The sequence below is a fragment of the Leucopleurus acutus genome (assembly GCF_964270905.1).
Source record: "Leucopleurus acutus genome assembly, chromosome: X".
Classification (NCBI taxonomy): domain Eukaryota; kingdom Metazoa; phylum Chordata; class Mammalia; order Artiodactyla; family Delphinidae; genus Leucopleurus; species Leucopleurus acutus.
This window is the reverse complement of record NC_139148.1, coordinates 46,536,506-46,548,538: the sequence shown is the minus strand read 5'-3', so window position 1 is coordinate 46,548,538 and position 12,033 is coordinate 46,536,506. Positions and strand designations below refer to the sequence as shown.

Sequence of the window (12,033 nt, the reverse complement as noted above, 5' to 3'; positions counted from 1 at the left end):
CATTGAGTCTGATGTTAGCTCTAGGCTTGTCATATATGGCCTTTATTATGTTGAGGTGCATTTCTTCTGTACCCCATTGAGTGTTTTTTTTAATCATGAATAAGTGCTGAATTTTGTCAGATGTTTTTTCTGCATCTTCTTTTGAGATCACTTTTTTCTTTCATTCTATTAATGTGATGTGTCACCTTTATTGATTTGCTTATGTTGAACCAGCTTTGTATTTTAAGGATAAATCCCATTTGATCATGGGAAATGTTCCCTTTAGTGTGCTGCTGAATTCAGTTTGCTAGTATTTTATTGAGAATTTTTCCATGTGTATTCATCAGGGATATTGGCCTGTAGTTTTCTTGTAGTGTCCTCATCTGGCTTTGGTATCAGGGTAATGCTGGCCTCATAAAATGAGTTCTGGAGTGTTCCCTTCTCTTTGATTTTTTTAAAGAGTTTGAGAAAAATTGGTGGTAATTCTTCTTTAAATGTTTGGTAAGATTCACCAGTGAAGCCATCTGGTCCTAGGTTTCTCTTTGTTGGGTGTTTTTTTTTTTTTATTACCGATTCAATTTCCTTACTAGTAACTCGTCTCTTCAAATTTTCTATTTCTTCCCGATTCAGTCTTGGCAGGTTGTATATTTCTAAGAATTTATCTATTTCTTCTAGGTTGTCCAATTTGTTGACTTATAGTTGTTTGTAGTTCAGTCTATTTTCTTTCTGTTGTTCAGATTGGATAATTTCTATTGTTCTATCTTCAGGTTTACTATTTTTTTTCTCTGTTGTCTACATTCTGCTATTGAGCCCACTCAGTGAGTTTTCATTTAAGTTACTATAGTTTTTTCTAGAAGTGCCATTGGTTCTTTTCTATATCTTCTATTTCTTTGCAGAGGTTCTATTTTTTGCTAACACTTTTTATTTATTCATTTGTTTCAGGCATGTTTGTAATTGTTCTTTGAAACATTTTTGTGGTTGCTCCTTTAAAATCCTTATCAGATAATTCCAACATCTGTGCCATCTCATTGTTGAGATTGATTTTCTTTGCTCATTCAAGTTGTGATTTTTCTTGTTCTTGATATGATGAGTGATTATTTTCATTATATCTTGAATATTTTGGGTATTATGTTATGAGATTCTGGATATTATTATATCATATGTTTTTGCGAGCCTCTTCAGACACTCCACTTCAGTGGCAGGGGAAGGGGGTACTACTTCTTTACTGCCAGGTAGGAGTGGAAGTCCAGGTTCCCCCAGTTTCTCTCTGTTGGCACTCACTACTTCAGATCCTGCTGTCATCTAGTCAGGCTGCCTTCTCTCCATCTTTCAGAGTCGTCTTACCTTTTTTTTTAATGTCCAAGATTTTTAGCTGTATTTAGTGGGAGTAATAGCGAGAAGTGTGTTTACTCCATTATTCCAGAACCAGAAGTGACCAATTAATCTTTAAAATAGCTCTTTGGAGCTATTATTTTCTCTCATGAGGCTAAATAGCTTGCTCAGAGCTACATAGCCAGTTAGTTGCTCAACCACAAGTCAAACCTGGGTCCCTTGGACTCTTGCTATAGGATATAATACTATAGGTAGTATAAAGCACTGTTCAGGTTAAGCCATTTTCAAGGTGTTGTGGGAGATAGAGAAAATCAGGCTTATAAACTCACACACACTCCACATTTTTGTTCAAAGTGAAATCAGGTTAAAATGGACATCACGCTTTTTGAAGCAGCTGAAGCAGCTGCTACACAGCTTTAGGAGTGTGTAGCAAAGGGAAGAGAAGGCCTAGCATTCATATTCAGGGTTTACTATGATACAATGTATGGGCTGCAGAATCCCTGCCCTGGAGAAAGTCTTATAGGGTGTGGAGTTAGAAGTATCAGAAGGACAGCCTGCTCTGTCAGGGCTCACAGGATGTCTCTTGGAGTGACATATTTAAAAAAAATAAATTTTATTTTTTAATAATTATAGATTCATAGGAAGTTGCAAAAAATGTATGTGGAGGGCCTTTGTACCTTTATCCAGTTTCCCCCATGGTGATATCTTATATAACTACAGTACAATATCAAAAGCAAGAAACTGACCTTGGTACAATCCACCAATCTTATTTCAATTTCACCAGTTTTACATGTACTCATTTGTGTGTGTGTATGTGTATTTAGTTCTATACAATTTTATCACACTTGTAGATTCATGTAACCACCACAATCAGAATACAGAACAACAGAAGGAATCAGAATTCCTTCACCAGTGGGGCAGCATAAGTTTTGCCCCAACCCACCTAGAAGAAATTTGGGATGGCAAACATGTACCAAAGGATGGGTGGTCAGTATCCAAGAGGAGTATTATGAAAATTCAGATCAGGTCTGATAGGCATGATGCCCAGCACTGAGTTATGGGAGCTAAATGAAAATATTTTTGGAAACAGAGGCATCACTGAGTGGGGAGCACACCTGACATGTTACTATTCCCCTTATAGCAAAGGAACCAGTGTTATTAGACAGAGTGAGGGGAGAGTAGTAGAAGCTGATGATAGGGGCTGGGGGGGTGGGGGGGGTGCAAATCATGTAGGGCAGTGGTTCTCCAAGTAGGACCAGCAGGATCAGCACCACCTGGAAACTGGTTAGGCAAATTCCATTGTCCTACCCCAGACCTGCCAATTCCTGGTGGGGCCCAGGAATCTATGGTTTAACAAGCCTTCCAGGTGATTCTGATGCACACTAAAGTTTGAGAACCACAGGTATAGGGTCCTATGGGCCATTGTAAGAACTTGGTTTTCACTCCAGATAGGATGGGAGCCATAGAAGGATTTTGAGCAAAGGAGAGTTGTGATCTGGTTTAGGCTTTGGCTGTTGTGAGGACAGACTCAAGGTGAGTATGGGATGAAGCAGGGAGAGTTTGGGGATCACTGTAGATCATTATTTCTTAAAATGTGGTCCCTGCACCAGCAGCATCAGCATCACTCACAACCTTGTTAGAAATGCACGTTTCTGGGCCCCACCCCAGATCTACCAAATCAGGATCTCTGGAGATGAGGCCTAGGAATCTGTCTTAACAAGCCCTCCAGGTGTTTCTGATGTGCCCGAATATTTGAGAAACACTGGTCTAATTAGGCAATGGTGACTTGGACTGGAGTCAGTGGTGATGAGAAGTGGTTGGATTTTGAATGTATATTGATACAGGATTTGCTGACAGATTGGATTGGAGTTGTGAAAGGACTCAAGGATGACTCTGTTTTGAGGAGTTTTGGTATACAGGGGAATAGAGTAACAGGGCAGTGACAGAAGGGGTCACAAGAGGATTTTTTGTTTGGTTGGGTTTTTTGGGAGATAGAGATTACAGCCTGTTTGCCTGCATGTCAGTGCACATGGAGTGATTCTGTTGGTGCATCCAGCATTTAGTGAAGCCTGTTATTGGCAAACTTATGTGCCAGGGACTGGGTAGAACAAAAAGAAACATCCCTGGTGCACTGAAACTTGCTCAGTATCCTTTGTACTTCTCCAAGTCCTATGTGCTTGGAGGCAGGGGGGCCACTGGTGCGAATGGTGGGTGCCTCAGCATCTCGGGATGGGTCATCCATGTTTTTATACATTGTGCTTGGCCTGATCAAGGTGTTGCAGGAAACTAGAAATTGACTTGGATTTTCTGATATTTTTTGAATAATGACGAAGGGTAAAATATGTTCTTTTTCCTCTTTATTGATGAATGAAGACATTGTTTTTCCAAGGCACAGGTGGTGACAGGACCTGGCTCTTTGGGAATCCTCAGAGAGCAGAGGTTGAGCAGATAAGAAGCTAGACAGGATCCTGGGCAATCTTGTCACCTCTCAAGCTTCTCCAGTCCTCAGCCCCCACCTCAGTTCCACATCCCTGGAAGGATTGAATGCCCACTTTTGTGTTCTCATAGCACTTGACTCTACTAGTAACCCCACATTATATTCTAGTTATGTATTGTAGTGGTATAGTGGAGTCAGATGGATCTGGATTTTTATCCTGCTCTGCTATTTATTAGTTTTGTAATGACCAAAAAGTTCCTTAACCACTCAGATTTCTTATCTGTTAAATTAGAATAATATTAATAATGATGATAGCTAATACTTTGTCCCAAGTACTCTCAGTTCTTTACCTACTTTAGCTCATTTAAGCCTAACAACTCTATGAGGTGGGGTACTATTAATATTCTTCTTTTATAGATGCAGAAACTGAGGCACAGCAAAGTTAAATAAATTGCCTAAGTTCACACAGCTAGTAAGTGGCAGAGGTGAGATTTAAACCCAGGCAGTTTGGCTCCCAAGTCTGCACTTTGTGCCTCTAAATACTGTACAGAATGCCCTGATTTGTTGTAGAGATTAGATGTGTTAATATATGTGTGATAACATATTCACAGTTCACTTTTCTCCTCAACTCCTTTTATGCAGGCTTCAAATTCTCTCACCATCCCCTTACCCTGCTTTATTTACTTTATAAATAAAGTAAATATACTTTATTTACTATAGCCCTTATGAAACTGTTTTGGTACCATCTGTCTCACCCTCTAGAATGTCCACTCCATGAGGGCAGTAGCTATTTTCAGTCAATATTTATTGAATTTATGCACCCACTTACATCCAAATACTGAGTTCCTACCATGTGCCAGGTTCTGTGGCACATGTTGGGGATAATTCATCTTAATCTTGAGACCTGGTGCTGTGATAATTGTCCTCTTTACTAAGGAAGCAAAACAGCATTTAGGAACCTTGGTCCAGGTAATAATTACTGAGACAGTGCAGCCAGAAGCCTGATTTTCATCCATATGCCTTCCTGATGTGAGATATTATCTAGCCCAATGAATTGGGTTGAATAATAAATAAAGCAAGACTGGGAGATGGATAAGGTGAGGACTTGGGGTGAACAAGAGATGCTGTCTGCTGTATGTAGTAGGGGCAGATAGCAAGTAAATGGGCAGTTGCAAGTCTGCAGGGTGAGTGCTGAAATATGGATAGTTAGGGGGGCGAGGCATGGCAGTAGGGAAGAGGAAGGGAAGGAATGTTCTAGGCACAGGGAGCCATGTGTGATGAGTCCCAGAGACCAGAAAGAGCATGGTGCTGAGAGTCGAGCTGGGTTTTAGAGCAGGGCTGGCTTCATGGGTGTGTGACTGCTGTAGTCACACACAGCCTCATATTTGGAAGGGGGCCCCATGCCCATGCTTGAAGTTTAATGCTCTGTGGTTGTAGTCTTGAAATTCTTAATAATTTTACCTTTGAATTTGTGTTTTGTATGTGAGGTTCCAGGGACAGTGGAGTTTGTCCTGGGGACCTAGAGCTTTAGCTCACCTGTGGTCCTACCTCTTGCTGCCTCCCTGAATGGATTCTCGACTGGCTGCCTGGGTTGCGGGGCCTGGGTGCAGGTGCTGGAGAGTCAGGGTCAGGTGCATGCACCCTGCACACTAAGTCATAGCGCGTGGCCCCTGAGTGCCTGTGAGGGCCTGCGCTTGCCCCTTGAGTATCCCCATGCCCAAGGGAACATGACAGTAATTAACAAATAAAAAGCCCCACGGCAAGTTGAGAGAGATCATGGAAGAGAGGAAATAGCTTTTCTTTGTCAACTGGGGGCCCCTGATTTTCATTTGCACCAGCCCCACAAATTTTATAGCCTATGCTATGTGTGAAGGGCAAGAGGTGGGGTCTTTTAGGCCATGATATGTTTATACTTTACCTTAAGAAAAATAGGAAGCATGTGAGGGGTTTTGAACAAGGGTTGACAGGATCAAATTTACATTTTAAAAAGATCACTTTGGCTGTACTGTGGAGGGCCATTTGGGTGAGGACAGAGTAGAGGCCAGGAGCCCAGTTAGGAGGACAGGATAGTAATCCCAGTTAGAGATAATAGTGGCCTGGATTAGGGCAGGGGCAGTGAGGATGACAGAAGGATACAACTGATGGCCAGTTAGGAGATAGAAGTGATAGGACATGGTGATAACTTGGATGATAATAGCATCACATACAGAACACTTACTCTGTACCAGGCAGTGTTCTAAACACTATATAAATTAACTCATTTACTTTTGAGAGCAACATTATAATACACATACAAATTTTTATCCCCACCTTAGAGACGAAGAAACTGAGACATAGAGTTAAGTAACTTGCCTAAGATCTCACAGGTAGTAAGTGGAAAGTATAGCTAGGCTGTAAACCCAGGCAGTCTGGCCCTAAAGTCTACAGTCCTGAGCTTGAATACCTACTCAGGGTGTAGTGGAGGGAGAAGGTGAGAGGCAAGTCATCAGTGGCTGCCAGGTTTCTGGCTTAAACACCTGGTAAGGTTATGGTGCCTTAGAGAGGGAGCAGGTTTAGGGGCCAAGCAGGGGGAGAAATTGAATTGGACGTGTTAAATTTGAAGTACTATGTAAGTGGGCTATCCAGTAGAAATATCCAGGAGAAATTTCAAGAGAGGGTCTGAAACTCAGCAAAGAGATCTGGCTTGCAGTTATAGTTATATAGAGGGCACATGGAGCCCTGAGAGTTAGTGAAACCAATGAGAGAAAGTGAGGAGAAAAGAGAGCCTAGAAAAGAGGACCTAAGAAATGTCAACATTTAAGGAGTGGGCAGGAGAAAAAGAATGCATTGGGAAACAGAGCAGCCAGACACATAATTAAGATCACATCACATCCCTGCTCATAATCCTCATAATCCTCTGGTGGATTCCACCCAGTTCTTCACTCAGGTAAAGCCAAAGTCCTTTATGATGTCCTACAGCTGTGGTCCCCAACCTTTTTGGCACCAGGGACCGGTTTCATAGAAGACAGTTTTTCCACGGACCGGGGTTGGAGGGGGATGATTCAGGCAGTAATGCGCACGATGGGGAGCGATGGGGAACGGCAGATGAAGCTTCCGCTTGCTCGCCACTCACCTCCTGCTGTGCGGCCTGGTTCCTAACAGGCCACAGACCGGTACTGGTCCAAGGCCCGGGGGTTGGGGACCCCTGACCTACAGGACTCTACTGCATGAGCCTTTCTGACCTATTATTGTCCCCTTTGCTCTCTCTATTCCAGAACACTGTCCTCGTCTAGGCACACTCCTGCCACAGGGCTTTTGTACTTGCTGTTCTAATTGGGATGCTCTTCCCTCATATACATATGGCTTGCTCCTTTACTCCCTTCAGGTCTTTATACAAAAATTGTTTTGTCAGTGAGTCCTTCCCTGGCTTCCCTACCCAAAATTTCAACACCACTGTCATTCCCCTCACCACCCAGTGTGTGTATGTATACTTACATATACATGCATACATATTCCCCTTCCTGCTTTATTTTTCTACTTAACTCCTCTATCTAACGTACAATATATTTCACTGGTTACCCTGATTTATCTTGCTTCTTGTCTGCTTCACCCACTAGATTGTCAGCTCCATGAGGGCAGGGATTTTTGTATGCTTTGTTCTGTGTCTTTGTCTCTCCAGCACCTAGACCAGGGCCTGGCAGATGCTCATTAAATGTTAGCTGGAGGGATGGACCCCGGGCAAATGGGGTGTTATGGAAGTCAAGTAGAGAGAGCACAGGGTCAGCACTGTGGTAATGCTGCTAGGAGGTCAAATGAGATAAAGGAAGGAAGTACTTATTGCATGTTTCAGTAAGGAGGTCAAGATATCAGTGAAGTCTGTTTTAGAGAAGGTGGGGACTAAAATCAGACTGCAGCAGTGGGTGAGAAAGTGTACACAGCAACTCAAAAAAATTCTTTTTATAGGTTTGGCCCTGGTAGAACATCTCTGGATAGTACAGTGTGGCTAGGAGTAGGAGAGAGACTTTTCACTGTATACGCTTCTGTACCTTTGGAGTTTCATAAAATGTATAATCAATACCTATTTAAATAAAAGTCATTGTGAAGCTGCATAGGATTAAACAAAGAAGATATTTAGCTCTGAAGTGGCAGAGAGGGGCAGAAAGGAGGCAGGGAAGGTCTTGCAAAGATCAGTGAGCTAGTTTAAATGCTATTGTGAAGGGGAAGGTAGAGAGGGAGAGGTTGAAGATACTGCAGAAAGAAGAGGGAATTTATTGAGAAGGTAAAAAAAAAAAAAAAGATGTGACCCAGGTGGAAAAGCTGACTTTACAAAGAAGGAAAGATAGTTCTTTCGTTGTAACAGGAGGAAAAGAAGGATGCAGAAGGAGGTAGATTTGGTGTGAGAAGTTGAGGTAGTTCCCATCTGATTACTTCATTTTGTCTAAGAAGTAGGAGGCAGGGTCATTTGCTGAGAGAGAAGAGGAAGGCAGTGGGGGGTCAGAGATTTGAAATAGCCATTGTGGATGATGGTGGAGAGAACTGAGCAGGGAAATACAGGAGAATTGTCAGGCAGCATGACCCAGATTTTTTAAAATAGACTTTATTTTTTAGAGTAGTTTTAGGTTCCCAGCCAAGTTGAGTGGAAGGTACAGAGGTTTCCCATATGCCTCCTGCCCTCACATGCATAGCCTCCCCCGTTATCAACATCCCCCACCACCAGAGTGGTACATTTGTTAAAGTAGATGAACCTACATTGACACATGATTATCACCCCAAATCCATAGTTTACATCAGGATTTACTCTTGGTGTTATACATTCTATGGGTTTGGGCAAATGTATAATAACTTGTACCCACCATTATATCATTTTAGTAGCAGAATAGTTTCACTGCTCCAAAAATTCTCTGTGCTCTGCCTGTTCATCTCTCTTCCCCCCCCCAATCCCTGATGACCACTGATCTTTTTACTGTCCCCATAGTTTTGCCTTTTCCAGAATGTCATGTAGTTGGAATCATGTAATATGTAGCCTGATTGGCTTCTTTCAAAGTTTCTTTCATGTCTGTTCATGGCTTGATAGCTTTTTTTTTTTAGTGCTGAATAACATTCCATTGTCTGGATGTACCACAGTTTATCCATTCACCTACTGAAGGACATCTTGGTTGCATCCAAATTTTGGCAATTATGAATAAAGTTGCTATAAACATCTGTGTGCACGTTGTTATGTGGACATAGTTTTCAATTACTTTGAGTAAATGTCAGAGAGCACAATTGCTGGGTTGTATGGTAAGAGTATGTTTAGTTTTGTAAAAAACTGCCAAACTGTATTCCAAAGGGGCTGTTTTTTGCATTCCCACCTGCAAAGAATGAGAGTTCCTGTCGCTCCACCTCCTGGCCAGCATTTGGTGTTGTCAGTGTTCTGGATTTTTGGTTATTCTCATAGGTGTATAGTGATATCTCATTGTTTTAATTTGCATTGTCCTATTGATACAGGATGTGGAGCACCTTTTCATATGCTTATTTGCCATCTGTATATCTTCTTTGGTAAGGTGTCTGCTCAGATCTCTTACCCATTTTTTAATCAGGTTGTTCATTTTCTTATTGTTGAGTTTTAAGAGTTCTTAAGAGTTCTTTCTGTTATATTTTGGATAACAGTCCTTTATCAGATATGTCCTTTGCAAATATTTACTTCCAGTCTTTGGCTTGTCTTTTCATTCTCTTGACAATGCCTTTCACAGAACGGGTTTTTAATTTTAATGAAGTCCAGCTTATCAGTTCTCATTTTTCATGGATTGTGCCTTTGGTGTTGCATCTAAAAAGTCATTGCCAAACCCAAGGTTATCTAGATTTTCTCCTATGTTGTCTTCTAGGAGTTTTATAGTTTTGCATTTTATATTTAGGTCTGTGATCCATTTTGAGTTCTTTTTTGTGAAGGATATAAGGTCTGTGTCTAATTCCATTTGTTTGCATGTCCAGTTGTTCCAGCATCATTTGTTGAAAAGACTGTCTTTGCTCCATTGTATTACCTTTGCTCCTTTGTCAAAGATCAGTTGACTATATTTCTGTTGATCTATTTCTGGGCTCTCTTTTCTGTTCTATTGATCTGTTTATTCTTTCATCAGTACCACACTGTCTTGATTACTGTAGCTTTATAGTAAGTCTTCAAGTCGGGTAGCATCAGTCCTCCAACTTTGTTCTTCTCCTTCAATATTGTGTTGGTTTTTCTGTGACTCAGATATTTTGGACAGTGTGAATTTATTGTGGCACCAATCCAATGGATGATTTTTCTCTAGCCATGTCCAATGGTCCAATGTTATATAGTTGGATTGAGCCAGGGTTGGGATTTGCACTTGGGAGTGATGTAAAGGCAGTGGGGCAAGTGAGTTGAAGGTATCTGTAAGAGAATGGTTGAAGTGAGGAATGATGAAATCTATGAACTAGATAGGGAAGAACGGTGAAGGCAACAGCAGTTGAACAGGTGAAAAGTAGGATCAAGGGATTTTTGAGGGCAAAGAACAGGTGTAATGAATGAGAGCTGGATGGATGTACTTGTGGTCAGAGTGTGATGTATGCATTTCATATTCCAGAGGTGAAGCAGTTGCAAGTGTTGACAAGGTCTGGGTGATGGCCATGAGAGTTGGTAGCTGAAATGGGAGTGGAGGCAGCAGTCTCTGAAAATGAGAAGGTCAATGAGCTAAGAGGCTGGGATATTAGGCCTTTATATCCATAATTATGTCACGTGGGAGGCTGGCAGGACTTGGGATGAAGAAGAATCTGTGAGCAGGTTCTTCAGTGAGTGAAGAGGGTATGTTGGGGAGATGAGTAGCTGATAGTGAAGAGGTATGTTGGGGAGATGAGTAGCTGATAGTGAAGAGGAGTGGGAAGAGCTATTGTTGGATGATATGAAACTCAGAGGAATAGGAGATCTTACACAAGGATAGAGGAGAGATGATCTCAGAGTCTCACTGGAAAGTGAGGGGGATGTTCACCCCCAGCCCAGCCCTGAGTTAGAAGGGTCTGGGAGAATGTACAACTTCTACCTGACCGGGTTCTAACACAGTGCTTCTTAGACTATCTGAGGTGAAGGACCCAGGGTATTTTGGTTTTTTTTTTTAAATTTCCAATTCATAATAGACCAATCCTTTTATAAAATAAAATGTCCTCAATTTATTGATGTGCAACAGGTTTACAGGGTTAGCACTCGGGAAGGTGGTGGGGTCCTGATCCTAGGAAGTCAGTCTTAGCCGAAATGGTTGGAACTCTGCCTTATTATTATGCTCCCTGTTCTCTGTGGCTGACCAAAGATTTTAGGAGATCTTAGCCAGAAGTTTTTTGGAGGGCTGCCGATGACTTCTTTGACGAGGAAGGCTTTAAATTTTGTGAGATTACCAGCTCACATACATGCAAACTCAGATTTTCAAAATTAAATAAATCTTTCTCAGACATTACAGTATGAAATAAGTAACACATGTTCATTGTAGAAAATTAGAAAATACATATAAGAGAAAAATGGTTACCATAATCCTTCACTCAGAGGGAACCACTGTTGACTATAAAATACTATTTTCATTCATTTTCATTTAATAAAGTAAATAGCTCAATAAAGTTTAAATGTTTGATTTTATGTTGAAATAATATTTTAGATATATTCGTTAATAAAATATTAAATTATTATTAAACTTAATTTCACCTGTTTCTTTTTACCTTTTTAATGTGGCTATTAGAACATTTAAAATTACATATTTAACTCACATTATATTTCTACTGGACAGCACTGCTCTAGAGTCTCTTCCAGCTTTGACCATTCTGAGTCTTAATGAAGCTTTATTGTCTGTACATTTTTAGCTCTGTCATAATTATTTTAGACCATTTGGTCCAATAGAACTTTTTGCATTGACAAAAAAGTTTGATAATCTGCCCAATGTGGTAACCACGTGTGGCTACTGAGCACTTGAAATGTAGCTAGTGTGATGAAGGAACTGCATTTAAAATTTTACTTAATTGTGTACTGAACAGCACGTTGTAGACCTTATGAAAAGTAAAATTTCCACAAACCTTGTCTGATTTTCTCTTTTCTAGTTGTGTTGGTGTTGAAGAGGAGAAGGCTGCTGACATTGACCTCTACCACTGCCCCAATTGTGAGGTCTTACATGGGCCCTCCATCAGTAAGTAGATCTTGGAGTTTTTAAGAGAAGGCAGTCCAGAGGAGAGACAAAGCAAAGGAAGCTTGGAAGGAAAATTGCCTTTTTGTCAGTGCTTCAGATTTGTCTCTCTTGGGAAATAGCAGAAGCCTGTGTAGGCCCTGCAGGCCA

At 41.1% G+C, this 12,033-nt stretch overlaps 1 protein-coding gene across 1 annotated transcript in view; it reads left to right on the top strand.

Moving 5' to 3' along the window:
• Window positions 1–12,033, top strand: part of PHF8 (PHD finger protein 8) — a 94,932-nt gene that overhangs the window by 10,349 nt on the left and 72,550 nt on the right. Inside the window, exon 2 of the mRNA XM_082864611.1 lies at window positions 11,801–11,886. Coding sequence (XP_082720737.1) covers window positions 11,801–11,886 — 86 coding nt within the window. The remainder of the gene's footprint in view (window positions 1–11,800; window positions 11,887–12,033) is intronic.